This window comes from Pinus tabuliformis, chromosome 3_2 (assembly GCF_031772625.1).
Source record: "Pinus tabuliformis cultivar Carrire ecotype Pingquan chromosome 3_2, CPIR1, whole genome shotgun sequence".
Classification (NCBI taxonomy): Eukaryota; Viridiplantae; Streptophyta; class Pinopsida; order Pinales; family Pinaceae; genus Pinus; species Pinus tabuliformis.
Genome location: NC_142302.1, coordinates 104,760,765 through 104,785,934, shown reverse-complemented (window position 1 = coordinate 104,785,934; position 25,170 = coordinate 104,760,765). Strand labels below are relative to the sequence as shown.

The 25,170-nt window shown below is 37.3% G+C and overlaps 1 protein-coding gene across 1 annotated transcript in view; it reads left to right on the top strand.

The window, feature by feature from the left end:
• The window catches only part of LOC149180052 (protein ROOT INITIATION DEFECTIVE 3-like), a 161,974-nt gene that overhangs the window by 43,648 nt on the left and 93,156 nt on the right, over positions 1-25,170 (top strand). The window contains exons 3-5 of the mRNA XM_089413744.1: positions 15,495-15,608; positions 17,972-18,105; positions 18,266-18,419. Of these exons, the coding sequence (XP_089269870.1) occupies positions 15,495-15,608; positions 17,972-18,105; positions 18,266-18,419 (402 nt within the window). The remainder of the gene's footprint in view (positions 1-15,494; positions 15,609-17,971; positions 18,106-18,265; positions 18,420-25,170) is intronic.

The following is a 25,170-nucleotide window of genomic DNA, read 5'->3' as shown; positions in this document are numbered from 1 at the left end:
TTAACCCCACAAGGTGTGGCTTGGTGGCAAACCTAAGAGATGGGTCTGTCACCTATTCCCAACTCTCTCTGTTAAAGCTCTCTCCTAGGTAAAGCTAAGGGGGGTGGTCCCTAATGAAAAGTTAGATGAAATGATGTAAGTTTCTAGGAGATCCTAAGTCAATGAGACTACTTCAAAATTATGAGCAAGCTTAATGAATATGATGAGAAATACAAGATATGGGTTCAATAATCAAATAAAGATATTTTCAATGATCATCCACATAATTTCAGAAGATAAACATGTAAAGCCGGTGCCTTATGATTGCTTCAATAATAGTAAAGACTTGCTCAAAAATAAATACTCAAAATGAGACACCAAGTAATCCTGCAAAACAAATCAATGTTAGATAAAGAGATATCAATTTGCAAGAGATAAATTGCACTTTAAAGAAATGCTTTAAGGAAAGATACTATCATTCAAGATTCATAAGCATGTAAAGTAGAAATTCAAAGGACAATGACTTGCAAAATGAAATTTAATGAACCAAAGCTATGCTTGCATAAGAAAAGTGTAGCACTTGCTAGATGAGATACTTCAAAAACTAATGACAACTTCAATGGATAATGAGGTTATTCACCACAAGAAGTACATGAGATAAATTTGCAAGTAAAAGTGCTTTAGAAAAGTAAATGAGTTAGAATGATATGCATTTAGCTAAGGTGAGATGCAATTATCTTGGTAAGTTTTTAAATTAAATGCCTATTCTAGGTTAGAGATTCTCTTTTCAACTTCCTAGGAAAGGGTAAAGATAGGGGTGACTACAAGGAAGAGGGGCTAAGGAAGCTCTTGTCTTTGTTAACGATACCCTTCCCCTAATTCTTACAAGCCATGTGTGCCTTTGTTTCTACAAGGGGACAATGCCACCTTCATAATTGTAGAGCCACACACTTTACCTTAGTCCGTACCAGTTGGAAGAACTTTCAAAGAAAATCTTGGCCCTGTTATTTCTATTCAACCAAGCTTATGCTTGGAGGTAAAATTAAAAATGCAATTTATGCTAATATGCCTAAATGAGATGCATGTAAATTTTTCCCTAAAAGAAATGTTGATTGCAATGTTTCAAAATAAGAACAATAAGATAGTGCTAAACATAAATTGCAAAAAATGATTTCAATTGGAGTAATAAAATGGAAATTAGTTCACAAGTGTTGCATGTACTTCACCAATTGATTGAAAGTAGACAAGCTAAATGGAATGAGACAAATAAATTGTTTAAGATAAAATTGGTTCAAGTGAAATGGAATGCTCAAATAATTACCAAACATGTAGCATAAGTTGACACAATAATGAAGCATATATCCAAATGATTATGAAACAATTTAAATAAGTTGAGTGTAAATGGAGTAAATCAAAGCTTGTCAACGAAAATAAATTGCTTGCACATGAATGAAATTGCTCAAGTAACAAATTGTCAATCTTGAAACTTAGGCATAGAATATCAAACTTAATTAGCAAATGAAATGTGATGTGAGGTTGTGTTAATTCCCAATTAAGCATGCAAATGAACTAAGTAGAAAAGCTAGGAAGATGCAAGTCAATCCACCCAAAAAGTCATTTCTCTAAATGAGGAGGAAGGATGCCATGGGTAAAATCCCATGCTCCTGCAAGATTTTATTTATTTATTAGATGTTACAATGAGGAGAATGCCTTTTAGAAGGCTGCCCAAAAGATGAAGGAGAAACTTTACAAAATAAAAGCTTTGGAAGCTAGAGTCTCCTTCCAAAATTAGCAACCACAATGGCCAATGGGATTTTCTCAAAATCTGAAAATTACAAGGACTAAATCAGCTCCAAAGGCCCATGACCTAGCTAATTTGCAGCTGCCCTCTAATGCTCATGACCTCCTTGAAATTGATCTCCAAATGAGTGATAGGTCTTGCAAACACTAGTTAGAAAGTTTCCAAAATTTCTCCTCAAGACTCTTGTTGCCAAAAGCTCCAACTATGGGCTGCAAAACAAAAGATATTGTTAGTGGAGAAAACATGCAAAGGAAACAAAATATAGTACATACTAATATACAAGAAACCAAACCAAGTGATGGGAGTGAACCCCCATACTTGTTTAGTTTGGAAAATTGCTCTTAATTAGCTTATGTAATCTTGAAAGCTCTAGATCAAAAGAAACATGTAATTTAAATGAATAGATGATTCAAGTAGATAATGGGAAATATAAACCTCCCTCTTGCTCCTCTTTAGATGAAACTTTGAAGTGAAAATTGGTGAGTCTTGAGCAGTGTTGTGAAAAGCGCGATCGGGATTAAATCGGCACGGGGAACGAATCGGAAAAAATCGTTTGGTACAAAAATATTCATTTTTTTTTCAATTTTTTTCAATTTTTTTAATATCTAAACCATCTACAACATAAAATAAATACATTGACACATAAATATGATAAAAAAACTAATATATAAGATCGCGCGCGCCACTGTCCAAATGAGCAACTGAAAAACCAAAAAAAAGTTTATAAAATCGTGCTGCCTCGACCCCGCACGATTTTTTCAGTAAAAATCGTGATTTTTTGAAAAAAGCGCGATTTTTTTAGTAAAAATCGGCAAAAAAAAGTAGGCTATTTTTTCGTATAAAAATCACGATTTGATCGGCAAGCTGAAAAAATCGCGATTTTTTCATTAAAGCGAGATTTAATCGCGATTTTCACAACACTGGTCTTGAGCAACCTTGAATCCGGGAGTGAGTTGATCTATGGGAGACTTCTCCCATACCCAAATAGATTCCTACACAAATTCAAATAGATTTTCTTTGTACACACTTGAAACAAATATTAGCTTGCAAAAGTATTAGAACACATAATGAGTGGAATAGACCAAATATTCCTCCAAAAATAAATTGGCAAGTTCACTACTAGAATGCTACTCTAAATCAAGGATATTTGCAAGATAGTTTGCATATATCAATCCAAACTAAATGACAAATATAAGCTAACGACATTCAAATATGCAAGAATATTTAAGCATAATAATAATAGCGTGGAAATAAATCACCTCAAAGTACCAAGAGAACACCACCAAAATTGCTCCGAAGTCTTTGATTTTATTAGCAAATTGCAAGTACAAAATGACAAAATTTCCTCAAACTCAATAGCTCATAACATGAATACAAAGTGAGAGCCCAATGCTCACTTATATAGAAATTTGGGAGCAAATCCCAATGAAAGAGATCCAAGTGACAAGTGGTGACGGAGAAGATCTCAAGAAGAGAAATCAAATTCCAAGTGGAGAGATGAAATGATAAGTGTGGAGCTTCAACCAAATCGAATTCCGTGAGGTGGCCATCCAAATATTCATCAAGCAAGTAGAAATTTGGTACGTGAGACCAAGAGATGACAAATGTGGAACAAGAGGGAGTTAACACCCCAACCATCAAGCCATGAAGTGCCACATCGAATTGATGTTCCTAATGTGCCATCCATTGGAGCTCCTTAAGGAAATGCGCGGGCCTTCCTTGGGGACCTCGTTGATCATGATGATGCGAAGTGTATAAGGAGTGGAGTTGTGTTGGAGACAAGCCTCCACCAAATTCTCAATAAAAAATCCATCCAAATACTCCCTCATGTCCATTAACTCCAACAAAATCGATTTTCTTAGTCAACAAATCAAACTTCCTTTTTGTAGCAAGAAAATCTATTTTCCCATGTGATAAATGCTTTGATGATATCAGGTGCCAAATCATTTCCCACTTGTCCTTTGACTTAACTCTTGGCTTGAGATAATTTCCAAGTCATTTTTCACATGGAGTTATTTATTTCTCTCTATTTATTTAATTTCTGGGCTAATTTATTCCCACATTTTCCACTAGACTTAGGAAAAATGGGTTTTGAAGGTCTAGAATTTATTTTTTTACCCTCAAAGTATGTCTTAGTAGAAATTTGGTGAGGAGAGGTGTAATTTTGAGCACACATGCCCCATACAAATTCTCTAAACTATACTTATTACAATTTACTTTTAGATGTTATTCAAATTTCCGCCTTGCAAGAAATTTAAAAAATTAAAAAACTGATCTCTAGACCTATTCAAATTCCACAAAATTTTATGAGTGATCTAGTATGGTAATATACAATGACTCTAAACACTAGGACTCACCCGAGGCTTTGTCATCAAGCCACACTTCGACTTTGGGGCTATGCTTGGAGGAAAAAACTCAATTAATTATTAAGTCCTTGAAAACACCTAATAATTAGCCAGGTAAAAAAAACCTGCTAGAGTAAACTCACTTGATGACAAAGTCCCAAGTTACCTAGGCTTGTTACATGACTCAACTCATCACACTAGCGTCACTTTACATTATCCCTGCAGGGCTTGTAGAATATGAGAACAATATGAGAAGAAGATGAGAAGGAGAAGTAGAGTTAAAAAACTCTGATGATATAGTAAACTCTGATGGTACATGAAACCTCTGATACATCCTCAGGCATGGAGTCTTCAAATTTTTTTTAGGTACACTTCAGTGGTCAACATCCGACTCCACATGGGAGTGCATGCTAGATAGGAAGTGATAGTATGCAAGGACCTGGAATAATACAAAGATGCCCATGGCATCATATATTCTCTTTGTAAACAATTTGAGCAGTTTGCCATTGACAGGTAGCTCAAGTGACTTTCTATCCAAGGTGCTCAAATGGTAGGAATTTTGTCCAACTGCTTCTCTGATGATATATGGCCCAAGCCACAAGCTATCAAACTTACCATGGTTTCCTGGTTTTTCATTCCTGCTTTCCCACAACAAAACCATATCACCGTTAGAAAAATTCTTACTTCTAGATTATTTTTCAAAATGTCTTTTAAGTTTTAACCTTCGATTGATGTTTACAACAATGCTCAAAAGCTCTTCTCCTAGTTTCATCCAATTCTACAATTTGGTTAATTCTATTTTGCACAACATCTTTCTCAGATGTAAAGCTTTGTAGAAGTTGGTAAGCTGGGAGTCCTAGGTGCATAGGAAGGGTGACATCCAAGCCATAGACTAACTCAAAGGGAATTTTTCCTATTGAACTTTTCTTTGTAATCATATCAGCCCACAAAGCATATTTAATTTTGCTATCCCATGCCCTTTTGTTATCCCCTACTATCTTCTTGATGATGGTGATCAAATTTTTATTGCTAGACTCAGCTAGGCCATTACCCTAAGGATAATAGTTTGATGAGTGGGATAAGACAATACGGTACTTAAAACAAAATGATGAGAATTCAACAGAGCTAAAAGGTTTGGCATTGTCAGTTGTGATCTTGGCAGGGACACCAAAACGAGTGATAGTGCGTGTTTTGTAGGGATGCATGCTATCCATTTAGTAAAATAATTAGTGGTAGTTAAAATCAATGAGTAGCCAGTACTTGAATTTTCATTAAATTTCCGTATAAAGTTAAGCCCCTAATGTTGAAAGGGAGCTTCCACGACCACAAGCTGAAGTGAAAAAGAAGCTAACTTTTGCTTCCTAGTGAATAGTTGACAAGATTGGCACTCTCTCACATATTTATGCACACCAGAAGAAATAGAAGGCCAATAATAACCAGCTCTCAGGATCTTATGGGTAGTAGTTTTAGCAACATAATGCCCTCCACAAAATCTTGAGTGAAACTCAGTAAGAGGCTTCATGGCTTCAACTTCATCAACGCATCTAAGTATCACTCTCTTGATTTCTCCAACCCAGACCATCCTTCATAATGCAATACTTAGTCGCCCTCAACCTTAATGCTCTTCTTTTATGGCCAAATAAATGGTTAGGACATGACAAATTTTGCAAATAGTAAATAATGTCCCTATACCATTCAAGTTGGATTAACTTTTGAAGTTCTGATGAAGTTGAGTCCAAATCATTTTGACAAATCAATCCTAATGCCCTCTCATTCCCCTCAGTCAAGATTTGGGCCAACCCTTGGCCCTTCACCAACTTGGTAGGTCTAATGTCTAAATCATATTCTTGAACCTTTGATACCCATCTAGCCCTGGTTCCTAAGCAATTTGTTTGAGTTAAAATGTCTTTCACAACAAATAGGGGGACAAATGCAATTACTCTAGAATATCTCACATAAACTTTGAATTGCTTTAGGGACTTGACTAAGGCATAAGCCTATTTCTCCGTGGTGCTATATTTTAGCTCAGACCCCTGAAGGGATCTACTCATAAAAGCAATAGGCTGTTCATACCTTTCTTTGTTCTTTTTAAGCAATACTCCTGCAATAGTATCTTCAGATGCAAAAGAGAAAATCAAGAACTTCTCTGAATAATCAGGGCTCACAAGAACATGTGCTCTAGCAATGGAATCGTTAATTTCCTGAAAAGCCTTTCTTCCTGCATTTTCTCAAACAAACTTAGCATCCTTCTTTGAAAGCGATTGATTGGGCTTAGCTATTTCTGCATAATTTGAGATAAACCTTTTAAGAAAGTTGATCTTTCTTAGGAAGGATTGAAGGGTCTTGATATTGTGAGGCAAAGGAATCTCTTGAATTGCCTCAATTCTCTAAGGGTCAATCTTGATCTCATCCTTGGAGATGATGTGACCAAGTAGCTTCCCTTCAATTACTCCAAAAATAGACTTAGCAGGATTCAAGGATATTCCATATTCCCTACACCTATCAAAGATTTGCCTTAGATGGACCACATGAGAAGCTCCATCTTTATAAAAAACTGTGAAGTCATTTTGATAAATTTCAATGAATTTCCCAATTAGGCCCTTAAAAGCATAATCCATAGCCCTTTAAAAAGTTGCTCAAGCATTAGTTAGTCCAAAAGGCATCCTTAAATATTCAAAAGTACCCCATGGTGTGGTGAATGATGTCTTATGCCTATCTTCCTTCTTCACCACGACTTGGTTGTATTATGAAAATCCATCCAATAAGGACATCATTTCCGATCCTATTACCCTTTGTAATAAAGTTTACATGCTACGCAAAGGGTAATTGTCCTTTTTACACGCTAAATTAAGATTTCGAAAATCCACGCAACCTAATTGACCCATTCTTCTTTCTCACAATAACCAAGTTTGAACACCATGTGGAATGGCTAGTATGAGCTATGATTCAAGCTTGAAGCATCTTTTGCAACTCCTTTTGCACCAAGGGGGCTAACTTAGGATTTATTTGCCTAAGTTTTGCCTAAAGGGCTTAGCATTCTCATCCTTTAGAGGGATAGTATGTTCCATAACATATTCCCTATATCCTTTTAACTCATCATATGAGAAGGCCAAAACATCCCTATATTCTTGAAGTAAATCTACCAATTTTCTTCTTTCCTCCTCAGTGGTACCCTTCCCTATCTTAATAATCTTTGGATCATGAGGGGTACCAATGTTTACTTCAATGAATTTCCTTGGGTCAATTTTCCTATCCTCTTTTCTCTTCACAACATCATGCCTATCAAACATTTTCTCCATGGCTACACGATCCCTAGGAGTGGGATTTAACACTTCGTTACACTCCACATGGTTGCAACTCTCTTCTTTGTAACCAACCTTGAAATCAAAAAATTCCTCCATATTATTCAAAAATCTAATCACTTGGCTTTCATCATTAAATATTTGCCAATGCTCAATATTGTTAGGAATCGATGTTCTAAAAATAACTTCCATCTTAATCTTATCATCCATCAAGCCCTCCCCAAGCTGTAAAGTGGATGTAACAACAACTAGCTCATCAACTTGTTTATTTCCTTTTCTTGGAATTGTTTGAAGATCCAATGCATCAAAGTACTCCATATCATTTCAAACAACGTTGCGATACTTCTTTAATATATCATTCTTACAGGCAAATTTATTCTTTACTTGAAGAATGACTAAATCAGAGCTCCGCTTGATACTAAGCATTTTAATCTTCAAGTCTTTTGCTAATTCTAGACCCAACAACAAAGCTTCATATTCTGCTACATTGTTAATTGCATCAAATTGCAATCTATAGGCAAAATTGAATATATGATCAAGGGGAGAGGTAAGGACAATTCCAACACCCTTACCAAATTTTGAATGGGCACGATCAAAGTTCATATGCCAATTCCAATCTTTCTTACTTTCCACTTCCTTTTCCAAAGGAGCAACAAAATTAGCCAAGATGGCATAATTTCCCAAATCATGAGATTCATACACAATTTCATTATAAGGATTCTTGGGATTCTCCACGTGGTACTTTCTCTCCAACTCCCTATCCAAGCTAACCATGATGCCCTCACTATTAGGGATGATGTCCTCACTATTAGGGATGGTAGCTTAACTTAGATCCATTTGCAAACTACCCCCTATATCAACTCCCCACTTTTTAGACGACAACATCCCCCAAGCATCAGGGACATCAATCACCACAATATCCATGGTGATCATAATATCTGGATGTACTGCCAAGTGGATTTGAAGATCCTTTATCAAACCATCAATAATTTTGGAGTCCATAGCACAAATATTGTGGTAACGTCTAGAAACCCTCAAGTCTAATTGATGCATGACCTTCTTAGTCATAACACAAGATGATGCCCCAGAATCAAACACACAATTAGCAAAAGTAACCCATTGACCAATAATGTAATGAAGAAAGGTTGATGGTCTTGTTACCTCTACACATATCACTACTTTGCAAAATGATAGGGGCATCCTCACATCCATCCTTGTCAAAATTTGACATTTCTTTCCCATGAGGTGCATCAATGGCTTTCAACAACTTAGACTTTTAGGAGGGTATCTTTAGGATTTCAGTCACAGGTACTAAAATCTTTGCATTGTTTATCCATCCTCCCAATTCAATATTCAACCCAGATGTAGGTGGAGTGAAAGTCTTAGGGGCATTTTGATTTTTTTCTTGTTCTTTGCCCTTTCTTTGGTAAGTCAAACCTCTATCTTTGGCTATTTCTAAAATTTGATTTGAAGAAAGCTTTTCTCCATATAATTTAGTGATCCTATCCAACTCACCAAAGTTGTTCACACTTTTGGAAGATGGAGACTTCTTATTTACCCTTTGGCTACTCTCCACAACTTCCATCCAATTCTCCATGGACAAATGATGCTCTGTTAAAATTGGCAACTAGGGCCAAACTCCATGTGGGTCATCTTATTTATGGCCGCTGATATTTTTCTTGGATCCCTCTCATCAAGAGGTGTAGAATTGATCTAAAGATCATCCGATTCCGATAAGTATTCATGGAGATATGAATTTATTTGTGTTATGGGACAATTCGCCAAGGTCGGCCAGCAATCAAATAACCCCCACATGTGCTCAACGTTTTAGTATAAAAGGAGGTGACTTGATAGTCATTTCTACACACACTTCACTCTTGATTTCTCTCCACTTGTTTTGGGTTTTAGTGGAAGAGAAGTCTAAGAGGAGGAAGCTCTAGACACAAGAGGAAAGGAACCTAGCATGAAGTCTAAACTCAGTCCTAGATGATGCAATAGCAGCTCTACACACCTAGATCTAGGACACATCCAATCTTGTGCAACATGTACCTTAGAAAGAGAACTCGTTGGAGAGAAGAATTATGTGCCCTAGCCGCAACAAAAGAGGATCTGAAACAATGTGGGTTAAGGTCTGTTCAGGGGTCCGTTTTTGAGGACAAAACTGTTGGTGGGAGGGCCGAAGCCCTGTTCTTGTAGGCCACAGCCAAGGCAGGGACAACGAGTTAGTTTGGAGGCTGTTTGGTGGGTGGACAGTCCTCATAAGAGGCTGCCACAGGTCTGTCTATACACTTGTAGGATGTCGTTGTTTTTTAGGAGGATAAGTTTATGTTTAAGGGCTTGAATCTTCCTTAAAAGAGCAGCGTGGAGGGGCAACCTCCCATTGAAGGGCAGCCGCACTTCATAAGGGAAATTATGGGCTAGATTGAGGACAGTTTTGGATCAGTTTGTTGAGCAGCCTGTGGGAGCCAAGTTGGGCAATGATACTTGGGACAACAATGATACTTGGTGCAGCAATGTACATGGGACAACAATGATACTTGGTGCAGAAATAGTACATGGGACAACAATGATACTTGGTGCAACAATGATACATGGGACAACAAGGTCACATGGTGCAACAATGATACATTGGACAGCAAGGTCACATGGTGCAACAATGATACATGGCACAACAAGTACTTGGTGCAGCAAGTACATGGTGCAACAATGGTTCATGGTGGATACATGGGACAACAATGATACTTGGTGCAACAATAGTACATGGGACAACAATGATACTTGGTGCAACAATGATACATGGGACAACAAGGTCACATGGTGCAACAATGATACTTGGGAGAGCAAGGTCACATGGTGCAACAATGATACATGGCACAACAAGTACTTGGTGCAGCAAGTACATGGTGCAACAATGGTTCATGGTGGATACATGGGACAACAAGTACATGGTGCAGCAATCATAGTGCAACAATGGTACTTGGGACAACAATGGTACTTGGTGCAGCAAGTACATGGTGCAGCAAGTACATGGTGCAACAATGATTCTTGGTGGAGCAATGGTACATGGTGCAAAATTGGTACAACAATGGGAGCTGCAAGTACAGTGCAACATAGTGCAATGAAGAGCTCAGCAGTAAAATGATGGGAACAATCATGATTAATGAAGCATGATGAGATGCAGCATATTGATGATGGGTGCAGCACAGTGAGGTGCAACATGATGATGAGGAGCAGCACACTGATAGGTGCAACATGGTGATGGAGTCACCTTGGAGAATTAATTGAAGCAACATGTCTTCAACTGAGTTCAGCTACCTCATGTATCATCTTCTTAAAGATAATCTATGCTCTTATTTAGATAAGTCAAAGTGTTGACTTTTGTTGTAAATGTACTATCTCTCTCTCTTTCTGCTGAACTATTGAAGAACATATAAGAAGAATTGACCAAGGGTTTCCCCACATTGGGGTTTGTCCCTGGCTAGCGCCACATCTTGTGTCCTCTTGTCTTGGCTTGTCTTCTGCGATTTATGTTTATGTTCTATCTGCAATTTACTATTATGCTGATGTGATTGCTAATCTAAAAAAGATATTGAGCTAACTGTGAAAATTGAAATAAATTGCTCTAAGCATAGAACATACCTAAAATTAACATGCTCCTTGCCAACCAAATTTATTAGCTCACTTGTCCTAGCCATTCCTCCTTCCAATATTGTTCTCACATAAGGACAAGTGGCTTCATCATGCATTTCATCACAAGGTCTATAATAAGGAATGGAACCATCAACAAGATTAGTAGAATCAAGTGGATTTGGTGGCCTATGTTAATTGGGAGGTCCTCTCTTTTTCCATTTTCACTTCCTCTATTTTGGAATCTCCCAGCTTGATTCCTTTCCATGGCTACCAATCTATTTTGGATGACATTCATTTGATTAGTGTGATTTGCTTCCATAGTCTTGATGAGTTGAGTTAATTCTTTGATGGGGTCATGGGCATTTTCTTCTTTGACCTTCCCTTCAGAGTCATGAGACTTTGATGGTCCTCTACTGAAACTAGGAATTTCTGACTTTCTTGATTCATTTCTAGCCTTTTCCATCTTTGAGGCTTTAGCTTGAGCTTCACTCAGATTTGCAGGTTCCTTTCTCCTCAGTGCATATGCGATGTCACCAAAGCATCCAAATAAGAGCATAAAATAAACTTTTCAGGAGGTTTAACATCATTAGGCATGCTTTTCACCAAGTAATTAATTCTCTTATTAAACTCAGCCATAGTTTCCTTCTCATTCTTCTTCATAAAGCTTATAGCGTTGATTAGATGCCTATTCTCTTTCTTCTCTCCAAAATTTTCCATGAAAACATCAATGATATCTTGCAGTGAGTTATAAGAGTTAGTAGGTTGCTCAGTGAACCAATCAAGAGAATCCTCTAAAGAAAGGACAAAGAGCCTCATCTTTACATCCTCTTCGTTAGTAGTGTTGCACCACTTGAAAATGCAAACATTGAAATTCTTAACATGTGATGCAACACTAATGGCATTGTTCCTTGAAAAGAAGACAACTTTTCAATAGCCTTGTCAGGGATATTGTGAGGATAGCCATTTATGTTAGTAAAGTCACAAGAAGCAAAAAGATCATTCGTGATGTCTTGATGTACTTTTCCTTGAAAAAGCAAATTGATATCAGAAATAGCCTCCTGCCCAAGATTAGCAAGAAGCCTACTATGAGAGTGTCTATTTAACCCCACTCTTAGAACCCTTTTAGGATCAAGAGTGGGGCTAACTAGACCACCTGGATTCCTCCTAGTAGAAACTCTTGCAGAATTTGATTTAACTGGAGTCGCCACTTGAGCAGGAATGTAACTCAAAGTCCAATGTGCAAAAACCAAAAGTTAGTTGATTTCCAGGTACAAGAGGACTTATCCCCAACAATGGTGCCAAAAGAATGTTGATGCCGCCTAGCACATACACCTAAGTTAGTGTGAGGAAAGCCCTTAACTCCGCAAGGTGTGGCTTGGTTGCAAACCTAAGAGATGGGTTGTCACCTATTCCCAACTCTTTTCGTCGAAACTCTCTCCTAGGTAAAGCTAAGGGGGGTCATCCCTAATGAAAAGTTAGATGAAATGGTGTAAGTTTCTAGGAGACCCTAAGTCAATGGGACTACTTCAAAATTATGAGCAAGCTAAATGAATATGATGAACAATACAAGATATGGGTTCAATAATCAAATAAAGATATTTTCAATGATCATCCACATAATTTCAAAAGATAAATATGTAAAACCAATGCCTTATGATTGCTTCAATAATAGTAAAGACTTGCTCAAAAATAAATACTCAAAATGAGACACCAGGTAATCCCACAAAATAAATCAATGTTAGATAAAGAGATATCAATTTGTGAGATAAATTGCACTTTAAAGAAATGCTTTAAGCAAAGATACTATCATTCAAGATTCATAAGCGTGTAAAGTAGCAATTCAAAGGACAATGAATTGCAAAATGAAATTTAATGAACCAAAGCTATACTTGCATAAGAAAAGTGTAGCACTTGCTAGATGAGATACTTCAACAACAAATGACAACTTCAATGGATAATGAGGTTACTCACCACAACAAGTACATGAGATAAATTTCTGCCCCTCGGGAAATTAAAAAAATTAAAAAACTGACCCCTAGATCTCTTCAAATTCCACAAATTTTTTTGAGTGATCTAGTATGGTAATATACAATGACTCTAGACACTAGGACTCACCCAAGGCCTCGCCATCAAGCCACACTTCAGCTTTGGGGTTATGCTTTGAGGCTAAAAGTACCTAATAACTAGCCAAGTAAAAAAAACCCTCCCAGATTAAACTCACTTGATGACAATGTTTCAAGTTACCCAGGCCTATTACGTGACTCAATTCATCACACTATCATCATTTTACGTCATCCTCGTAGGGCTTGTGGAATCTGAGTACAACATGAGAAGATGAGAAGAAGAAGTAGAGTTAAAAAACTCTTATGATATAGTAAACTTTGATAGTACATGAAGCCTCTAATACATCCTCGGGCATGGAGTCTTCAAATTTTTTTAGGTACACTTTAGTATTCAACAAGCCCATTGCCACATATCTTTCAAAGTTCACTCAAGTTAGGGATGAGCTAGGTGGTGTGGGCGAGACAGTAGTAGAAAAAGACCTTGTGAGTCTTGTGGCTTTGGGACTCCATAAGCCTTGGTCTAGCTGCCAGGATGCAATGAGTGGTAGAGAAAATTTTCCTAGTTGGGAAAGGTTTTGGATTGATTGCGTTCAGGAGGAAATTTAGAGAGGAACGAGAGATGGTAGCTCAGTTCAGTAGAGGCTGAGTACATGACTGCCAGTTTAGTAGCGTGTGAGGCTATTTGAATTTTGGAGGAGGAAATTGCTTGTGGGACTTTTCAGACAGGGGATGGAGCCTACTGTGATACACTGTGATAATCAGAGTTGCATTAAGCTCTCTAAGAATCCAGTGTTTCATGATCGCTCCAAGCATATCAAGATCAGGTATCATCATCTTAGAGATTGTGTGCAGAAAGGGATAGTGAAGCTACCGTACATTCCAATAGAGGAGTAGACAACAAATATCTTGACCAAGGCATTGGCAAGAAGTAGTTTTGTCTATTTCAGAGACAAGTTGGGAGTTGTACAAAATCCCTTCCTTGCTAAGAGGGAGTGTTGAAAATAGTAGCGTGGAAGGTCTTCTTGACTCGTGCCTTTGTCAAGTAAGACCATGGTCAGTCTTTCTTTTAACATGGATGAGTTCATGTAGATGGATGAGTTTGTGGAGCAAGGAAATTCATGCATAGAGATTGGAGGGTCAGTTAAGTCGATCTCCAAGTCCCAGTTCAAATTTAGAAGAGGATGAGTGGGAGCTTCAGTTTCTAATTGAGGCAAGGACGAGTTAGAGAACCAATTAGACTCAGTTAACTAGTCAATCACAACTTGTGTTCAAAATTTATAACTTGCCAATTTTAGCATGGATTGAATTAATGAAAGGAGGACAAAGGCACAAAGTTTCATAGTTGTTTTGTGCACAAAGCACTGTGACAAGACACAACTCACAAGATTGTGAGAGAGAGCACAAAGGTTTGTGTGAGAGCTCTTTGCTTGTGGTGTGTGTGGGCTTGAGGAGTAAGAATGCACAAGTTATTGAGCTAATTTTAGCACAGAAATAGGAGCTGCGTCCTAAATAATAGGAGCCCAAGTGCGCACAGAAATAGGAGGTCCTAGTGCGCTAGGAAATTGGGCAGCAAGTGCACTAAAGGAGCAAGGATCAAGTGTATGCAGGGTGTTTCAAGCTAGGTTAGCAGCGAGAACAAGTGTGTTCTCAAATTGAAACAGAGTGGCTTGTAAGAGATCTAATTGCTCAAACTCTATCAATAAATAGTTAATACTATAGCAAAGAAGAGGGTTTTCCCAAGAAAAATTATTGTGTAAATTGTGTGACTGTGTTTTTATCTGTGTTTATTCCGCTGCTTATAAGTGTTAAGAAATTTTGTGTCTTGATGAAAAAAAGTTAGTTTCGGATTGTTTATCTAAACAGTTGCAGAATTTCGTGGAAAATTAACAAATCAAGGGAGTTTTATTCAGTGTTGCAAACATCCCGATTTTATCGTGATTGTTTTGGCTTATCTGATGTTTGCTGATTTTTACCGATATTTTGGTGGTATCTTAATTTTGCCGATGTTTGAAATTTTTGACGATATTTTCCCAATTTTTACGATATTTTGGTTTTCCGGACCTTTGCTGATTTTATCCCGATGCTGATGTTTGCAACATTGGTTTTATTTTCCCATATATATTAATTGAAGGCTATTTGATTATGATATTGCCAATGTTGTTTCAATTAAGAATATATTATTAAAAGTGGACGGTTTGAGCATGGAACAAAAAGGTAAATTATTTTTTAAGTTTTGGAAGAATGTAAGGCATGATTATGCAATGAATATCTAAATTTTGTTATAAATTATGGAGCACGTTGTTTTCTGGGTTTTAGTAATTTCTGATACAGTTCCATACTAACCAGAATTTTATTTGACTTATTTTAATTGCAGGCTCAAGTTCTGCACAGAAGCTATCCTGTAGAGCCTATAGGACCACTTGCATGTACAAGTGATGGATCTTATCTTGTAGGTGGGGCACCTTCTGGAAAGTTATTCATATGGGAGGTACATTTTCTCAAAACACTAAAATTCTTGATGCATCTTCATGAAGTATATGCCTTTGTCCTAAATATTGTGGAATGTTGAGAAGGATATCAGTCAAGTGGTGACATTTTGGACTACAGCTTGGGCAAGTCTGTTTGCCTGAAGAGTCAATAGGATCTAGATTCTATACTCTTATATTTCTAATTGAATTGTATTGTAATTTTTAGAGAATTGCATGGTCCTCTTAGTTCCCACATCATGACTGTGAGACTATTTTCTTCTAAACTTGTGTGATATACCTTGATTTTGGTCTTCATATAATGTATCCAATGCATCTACTGTAATTAACACCTGTTTTTTGAATAAAGCTTCTTTTTAGCTTCTAATAAAAGCAGTATATACTGGGTTTGAATACAAAAACCAAAAAAGTGTGGACTGGCTGTAGCCAAAACACCCACTCAGAGAGGGTCTAAGTCAAACTGTCCATAAACATATATATGATATGGTGGGTATTTGAGCCCTGTTGCAATATTTTGAAGCCATAATCAAATGCAGCCGTGTGTCTTCAAGTTGAATTGTGCATAAGTCATCCTAGCATACATTTTATTGGTTTACCTAGCCATATAATAGTGGTTCTCTCTTGCTTCTCATGTGTGGTGGACTCTTGAAAACTTGGTGATACATTGCATGGAGTTTTTATTGTCACTTATTCGTGGTCGATCGTGAAGGCTTGTGCACTTCCAGCACTTTCTAGAATGAAGGAAATATAATTTTTTATGATAAGAGGTTGAGATAGAGACTATATTTAATAGGAGAAGTTCCCTCACTTCTTTGCGAGGTTAGATTTGGGAGAGCTCTCTCCCTTGGAGCTTAATGCAATATTCCCTGGATGTGCTTGGAGGCTCTGCAACTATCTTCTGAGTGAGGTTGTCTTTCACATTTCTATTGTTGCTTTCATTTCGCTGGAATGACTTTTGACATGTGCTCAAGGAGCAAGAACTTGGTATACTCCTTCCATATTCATTTTAGGTTATCAATGGAATTTTGTTCATGATTGTATTTTCTTCTTTATTTATGGGTCAATGCACATTAACATAACTCGTGATAGCTGTATTATCGTTAATTGTGGCTGTTGTCTACATATGTTACAAACCTCGGTTTATTTTTGCAATATGGGACATCAAAGATGAGTGCAGTCAACTTGTATTTTTCAGCGATATTGTACTCTTTCAACCTTCAATACAGCCTCACATTTGAGCCTTGTTATGGCCCCATTCAGCCAATGGACTAGGCACTCATCTCTAGTCCTACTACCCATTTTATTTTCTGCAAACTTTACAACCTGTTTTGCTGGAATTTACTTTCTAAACCACCTTGGCACTTTGTTTCTTTAAAATTTTTGCGATCCTAATTAGGAAAGCCTCCCTTGAGCTGGAAGAAACTTGGGGAAATGTTTAATGTTGTGTCTCTCAAAATGGAAATGCTATCCAAAATGTTCCCCACGTTTCCATTGTATTTCCACTTGTAGGGGTTTATTTATAGCATGAAAAAGCATGAGTGTGGGTTCCATAAAACCGCTAAAAACAAAATGATAAATACATCCCTCAAAACATTAAAAAATGACAATTAATCAAATTTACAATGAATTGAAAGAAATAGAAATCCTAATACCCTTCATTTCCTATAGAAAAATCCCTTTTCTCTTTCATTTCTCACACCTTCCTGAACGATAGCCTGTGTACAGTAACAACAAGGGTTTTAAGAGTGTTGGAAACATTGGAAGCAATTTTAAGAGCATTTCCAGCAATAAGGCTCTTGTGGGCTTCATTATTTTTACTGGCCAGCTTTATGTTTTGTTTTTGCATAATATTCTAAGATATAATGTTAATTTGGGATTGTGCATATTGTAATCATCTCTGTAGTTGATACATACATAATCTTTCTATTAGATTGTTTGTTTTTATCATTCTAATTTGCTACTTTAAAAGTTTAAAGTGAAAACTGATTATTTTTTATTTATATTTTGTGTACTTTTGAATACCATGTTCCCCATTACCTAAAATTTTTGGGATTGCATATCCATGCTATACCCATTTCTAAGTTTTTTGCAACTTAGTTTTCAAGTGGTTATTTGGTTTGTATAACCATGGGGATATAGCTATGTTTCAACAGAATGAAATTCTAACTCTCATTTTCTGGCTGAAAATTCTAACACTTACGCAAACATATGTTTGGTGTTGGAAAGCACATAACACAGTATTTTGCATTTCTGAATTTTGGTGACATTCACAGTTAATACTGGTCTAGCAGTGCTGTCTGCAGGACTCTGCCCTCAATTCCTTATTGAGTCTGGTTTCTACCATAACATGTGATATGTTCAACAGGTTGCAAGCGGCAGATTGCTTCAACAATGGTCTTCTCACCATAAATCAGTGAACTGTTTGGTGTTTTCGGATGATGATTCTCTTCTAATCTCTGGTGCAGATGATGGTGTAATTCATGTTTGGCCTCTAATTAGGTATTTTTATAGTTTTCTTTTAAAATATGATACGGATATTTCCAGCTAAACTGTGGTAAAGATTTACATAAAGATTTCATACCATGGAATTTATTTAGTGATGGTTTAAACTTGAATTGCATGTAAATTAGCTTGGTGCTTACAAGAGATTTCCTTGCAGTATGCTAGATACAGCAGAGGATTCACGAGCAAATGCAGGGCCAAGTTGTTTATATTCTTGGGCTGAACATCGAAACTCAATAACTGATCTGGTACTAAGCACTGGGGGATCTAGTTCAGTTGTGATCTCTTCTTCTTTGGACTGTACATCGAAGGTGCAACTCTTGAATTCAAATCAGCAGTTTGTTTTCCTGGAAACTATGAAGAATTTTTAATGATTGAAAATAAATGAATGATTAATGACTGAAAATAAATGAATGAAAAAGCTGATGAAAGTAATTATATCTAAATCCGAGGGGGCTAGGTTTGCATTCTAGTTTTTAATAATTCTGAAATTTCCTTTTATAAAAGACAGTCATCAGTGAGTAGAAAGAAATGAACCGAAAATGGATGTGCAAGGTGAACCCTAGCACACTAGCCAAGAGTGCAAACTACAATGAAGAAGAGTTACATATGAAAGATGCAAGTTCGGCCAAGTTCACATTTCTAAGAAATGATGTGAATGGTTGGTGTGATTAATAAAATAAAATATTCTCTCCTCCTTTTATATGGAATAGGTGAGGGAGGTCTACAATGGCAAAGTGCCCAAGGTCCACAACCATCTCAAGCAACCTAGCTAATAATTATGTGCGAAGCACTCAAGCTCTAAGATGATACAGGATACATGTCAAACTCCTAGGCAATCATGCCCATCAAGCAGGGGTCCGAAGGTCTTTGACACTGCAAAAAACCTCACTAGGCACTCTAGGTTAAGGGCAACAATGAGATCAGCCACCACTGTCTCTTTAGTGGCTGTTCCCATGCTGTTCTGTGGATGGATGTTATGCCCAGAAGGGAGGCTTCCCAATAGGTGTAGGAGACTAAGTAACTCAAGTATTCTTAGGGTAAATATCCTAAAAGGACTCTGTTAATTCCGACACCCTAAATTAATATTCGATAAGGTAGGGCTCTAGGTGAAATGAGGTGGCGAGTTCAAAGAACCTATGGCTAGTTCTAGAGGGCTAAGATAAGCCTTGGAGATGCTCAAATAGATTGCAAGTACATACCACCTTAAATTTAATGTTTGCTATTAGAAATCAGGGCTTAAAATAAAAAAGACAATTTATAAGATTGAAAATTTATGACAGCATCCCAGATTTAATGATAAACAGTAAACTATTAAAAGTTATTTAATGAGCAAACAAGGGAAAATATTACAACTTTTCAATGGCTGATAATATGAAAACAGTAATTAATTCCGAGACGTCAGCCCTAGAATTATGGCTGAAAAATGAATAAAAATGATATTTTTCCTTTTTCAATTTGAGAGATGCAAAGCCTAATCCTAGGACTATGATATTCAAGGTAATTTATGCTATTTAATGCAGATTTGTCCATAGCCTAATCCTACTTTAGCATTAAAAAGAAGAAAGTTTAAATTTTTTAAAGATTGACACACAAGGACTAGTGCCTTATCAATCTTGGGAATATGGAGTCAAAAAAGGGTGAGGTCAAAGTTGGATGACCTTGGTTGGAGCAAGTAACAGAGAGAGCCTCTCAGTCAAGTCCTAGCGGTTTTCAATGAGTTGGAGATTTAAGGTCAATGAATGCTATTCTAAGTTTCCTTGATGGATTCTAGATGACAAATATTGGGAAGGGGATTTTAGAGCCATAAAATGTTCAACATATCATGAAAGCTTCATAGAAATCCTATTTTTACAAATTTGCAAAATGGAAGAAGACACTCACAATAAAATAGAATTCACCATATCATCACTTCATCAATCCAAGAGAAAATCCTTCCAATCAAGTTCATCCTTCCCAAGACAATTCACTATCCTTTTGTGATCCATTGCATCCAAGAGTTAAGAAAAACTAGCGCACACTCTCTCACAAGAGAAATAATGAGTGTGTGACAATGATTCTCCTAAATTGTCTTCCCTCTATTTATGTGAAGGCAACCAAGTCGATTAGGGCAAAATCGGGCTAAAAGCATAAAGATGATATTTTAAGTGTTTAGAAGTTAAGTAGGTCATAGGTCGACCTAAAAGATAGTTATCTCAATGTTAAAACATAACAAAGTGCCTCCTTTTAGTCCACACATGTGAGCAAAAGGCTCTCCAATGGTGACATCATCCTCCAGTGGTGAAGATCTCCATCAAGAAGGTGATAAGGATGGGCAAAAGAGTGCTCCTCACTCCAAGTCATCTCCTTATCAATAAATAGATCACAAGCCAACCTAAAAGATATTTATCTCAGCGATAAAACATAACGAAAGGCCTCCTTTTAGCCCACATGTGTGAGAAAGGCTCTTCAAGGGTGACATCATCCTCCAATGGCAATGATCTCCATCAAGAAGTTGCTAAGGATGGGTCAAAAGAGTGCTCCTCACTCCAAGCCATCTCCTCATCAACAAATGTGCATCATCAAGCAAAAACCCTCCTCATCATCATGTCATCATCAAGCAAGCCCCATATCATCACTCTATAAGCCTCATGAGAGTGATGTCATAACCCTAGGGCATGATGTCATCATTCAGAAAGGTGTACCATGCCTTCTAAATGGATCTCAAGTCATCATTGTCATCAAATTGGTCTAGAAATAGGGAAACATCCATCAAGAAGGTGCAAGGCCAACCTTTGAGCGACTTGTGGTCTTTGGGATACATCTTCATCCTAGGCAACATCCTGGCCTCAATATCAACTTTTAATCCTTTAGAGGGAAGAAAAGGTGGTCATCATCAATGTTGGATCCATTGTAAGGTCAACGCTCTTCTCTAAGTGTTTTATGTCTTGGTTATTGTGCCCCAAAGTGTCATGAAGTGGGGTTGGACGTATTCTCTAAAGTGTTGGAGAAGTCTCAATCAATCCCTCAAGGGACAACAACTATACCTAGGAGAAAACATCTGAAACATACTCTCAAAATCAAGTGAGATCATCATCATAGGTAAAATAACCATAAGGGTATCACAATGGACCATATTTAATGCCAAAGGCACAAGAGCACTTCACACAAGTATTGTCTTCAAATGCCTTTCTAGCTTAGGTTTTGTAAACAAGTTACTATGCTCAGATAGGGATGGTTATTCAGAGGCCCTATGAGGTGCTTCCAACCCTAAGGGGAAGAACAATTCCTAGGCTAACACATGAATTAGTTGGTGCAAATGGGTAGTGGGATGATGGGGTTTTTACTTTATGGAAGATGGGATAATTTGTGTATTGGCTATAAAATACCATAATTCTTGAGTGTTATAATGTGAAGAGGGAGTAATCATGGGACCTGAGTTACCCCTTTCCTTGGCCTATTTTTCTTTTTCTTGCATAGCTTGGGTCACAAGCTTATATTTATGCATCAATTACCTCTTAAAGATGAAGTGATTTCTTACTCATCAGGGTTGGGATATGAAATTTCTTTTCATTTTAATTTTCTCATGCATTAACTAGGAACCAGGTGAGGGATAATGAGGGGGTAGAGCTCAGGCTAGACTTTTGTCCATGTACTTTATTATATCCCAACCAATTTTTTTGCATTTTATCATAATGGCTCATGCTATTTCTTTTCTTTCTGTTGCGTCAACCTCTTAAGGCAAAGTTTCTAGGCTCCTACTAAGGAATGAGGAAATCAGGGAGCCAATACTAGTGACATGTAGCAATCAACCAAAAAATTGGGATGTGGAAACAAGGGACAATTGGAAAGTGTCAAGTATGGACTACCATGTACACACAACATCAATCAATGCCTCCTATTTGTGCTCCTCCTAGATAGTGGAAAAAAAGGCCTCAAAGAAGGTCACATTGGACTAAGGGTTGGGGATAACCACCAAGGTGAAGCATGGGAACAAGAATACAACCAAAAGCGGTCACTCATCCAAATCACCCTGTGATCCATACCAATATGCTCTTAAACATTAAATGAAAGCGTTTGATTATATCAATGTTACTTGGGAGCGGGAGCGGGAGCGGGGAGCGGGAGCGAAAACGGGAGCGGGAGCGACCATTTTCAGAAGCTCCCGGTTTGGGAGCGAATCCCGGAGCGATTTTTTAAAAATATATATATTTTTATATTTTTTAATTTTTGATACATATATGTCAACAAAAACATGTAGAATGATGAATTAGATATAAAAAACATAAAAAAGCATAGATTGAACCATATAACAACAATCATCTAGAAGTTATAATCTTCATCAACCACGTCCGCAAGTTAGTAACATAGTAACATACAACATATTGAGTCTCATGATTCATCAATCTTAAAGTTTCAAGCTTTCAAAATTCAATATATAACATTTATCATCATTGATCACCAAAGTTGTACTTGTAAGCTAAGTGTAACCATTACAACAAATAATATCTAACATGAAATGAAATGTTATAAAATGAAATGAAATGAAACAACTTTCAACTTTCATGAAGCATCATATTCATAATTCATTACTAATGAGTTATAATTGCCAACTTCAAACTTAAATTGTCATATATTGTTTAAAAAAATATCATAATAAATATGAAAGAGTCAATAGTTATAAAAGCTACTAGAAACTAGAAAAGAGAAGTAAATCTATTATCTATTTCTTATGCTTGGGCCTCTTGCCACCACGAGAAATGTCTAATTTTTTTGTCTTGTTGCAAAATCAGGATCTTTGCCATTAATATCACCCTCCAAGCATTAATATCCAGAGGTATCTTTGTCATTACCTTTGTATCTGTATAGGGATCTTTGTCATTAATATCACCCTCTAAGCATTAACATAAGATAGAAAAAGCATAGCATGTCAAGTCAAGATTTTGTTTGAGTGATGCGTACATTTTTAGAAGGGTCATGATAGAGGAGTTCGACAACCAATGTCACTAACATCAAGGTACATAGAGGGATTGGTACTCTTGATTAAATATGAGTTCCATACCCTAATACATGACAAAATTCAATGGAAACATTGCAATCCCCCAATCCTGAAATCCTGAAAAAACTGATAAGTCTGCTGGATTTTGAATGAAATCTAAAATTCTACTTTTTCCATATGAAATCCAATGAGGACGAAACCACTCTCAAACATCTTGAGTCATTTCATGGTAATGTTAAAAATTTAAGTAAAAGGATGAAAATGAAAATTAAAGAAAATGTCACTTTTACTTTAAGAATTTAACATTACCATGAATAGCATATCAATACTAGGGCCTAGACTTGATCATTAAGTTGCCCCACTCAAAAACTATTTGTTTCTTTCAAAAAAAATTGCATTTCGAACATTACTACAAAAAAAAAATGCAAAAAAGGCAAAACGCTCCCGAAAACGCAGGGAGCGAAATTTTTTTTAGGGAGCGCTCTCCCGAAATCGCTCCCTTTTCGGGAGCGATTTCGGGAGCGCGCTCCCGACCCGCTCCCGAGTCGCTCCCGCCCGGAGCGTGGATCGGGAGCGGGAGCGAGGGGGGGGGGCGCTCCCCCGCAACACTGGATTATATAAATGGTTAATCTATCTTATAATGTATGGCGCACCTTCATCTGATAAGTAAGCTAGATGTCACAAAGAACTAATTGGAGCATAGATGGAGGGCCTTTGAGGCTAGCTATTTGTAGATCACACAGGGCTGCTGGCTGGCAAGTTGGATAAAATGGGATTTTTTTTTTTTCTCTTAGGGGTTATCCACTTGGCTCTATATTTGTCTCCATGGCTTGAATGCTATCCCCTAAGCCTTGCATTCCTCTAGATCCACTACACCTCCATGAACACTCAAACCAAGCGTCCATGTAAGAAATCAAGTGATCCCATATCGGCTAGGGCCTAATGATCTACTCCTAATTGCTCCAACACTTCTCCAATGGGGTTTTCCTGCCAAGCAAACAACCAAGCCCTCCATGTGCACCTCATGAAGATTGTTACTTGTTAGTTTTCTAATACCCAACAACTAATTTGAATAGTGTTTTGAGATGCAAGAACTAGAAAACTGAACTGCGAAATTCATTGATCAAATATACAGAGTATTCTAACAAATTTGCAGTCCTTGTGCAAGCCCCAGAAGTGATGATTGACGCTATGTGATTTATTTCACTAGTTTCAATCCCACTTCTTCACCCTCGTGAGCATCACTCGATGCAATGAGTGCTAAGTGGACTATTCAAAAATCATGAGAAATTGGTCTGTTACGACTACCTCTCATGGAAATGGTCATAGATGAATGACTTACTTAACGCAGTTGAATCCCAAAAATGATATCTAATATAATGCACTGCGAAAACCCCCAATACTTAATTCAAAAGAGTGAAGGGAACTCTACTTGAATGGTTCATGAGGCACAATAATTGCTATGATTTTGCAAATGGGGTAGCAAGCTAAGTGGGTTTGATTGTGGGGAAAACTCCACAATTAAGCGCGCTTGAGCCAAAGGCGATCTGGGATGGGTGACCTCCTGGGAAGTCCTGGTTACTAGGTGCAAGCCCCGAAAGTGATGATTGACGCTATGTGATTTATTTCACTAGTTTCAATCCCACTTCTTCACCCCTGTGAGCATCACCCAATGCAATGAGTGCTAAGTGGACTATTCAAAAATCATGAGAAATTAGTCAATTACGACTACCTCTCATGGAAATGGTCATAGATGAATGACTCAATGCTGTTGAATCCCAAAAAATGATATCTAATATAATGCACTGCGAAAACCCCCAATACTTGATTCAAAAGAGTGAAGGGTACTTGAATGGTTCATGAGGCACAATAATTGCTAAGGTTTTGCAAATGTGGTAGCAAGCTAAGTGGGCTTGATTGTGGGGAAAACTCCACAGTTAAGCGCTCTTGAGCCAGAGGCGATCTAGGATGGGTGACCTCCTGGGAAGTCTTGGTTAGCGGGTGCAAGCCTTGGAAGTGATGATTGACACTATGTGATTTATTTCACTAGTTTCAATCCCACTTCCTCACCCCTGTGAGCATCA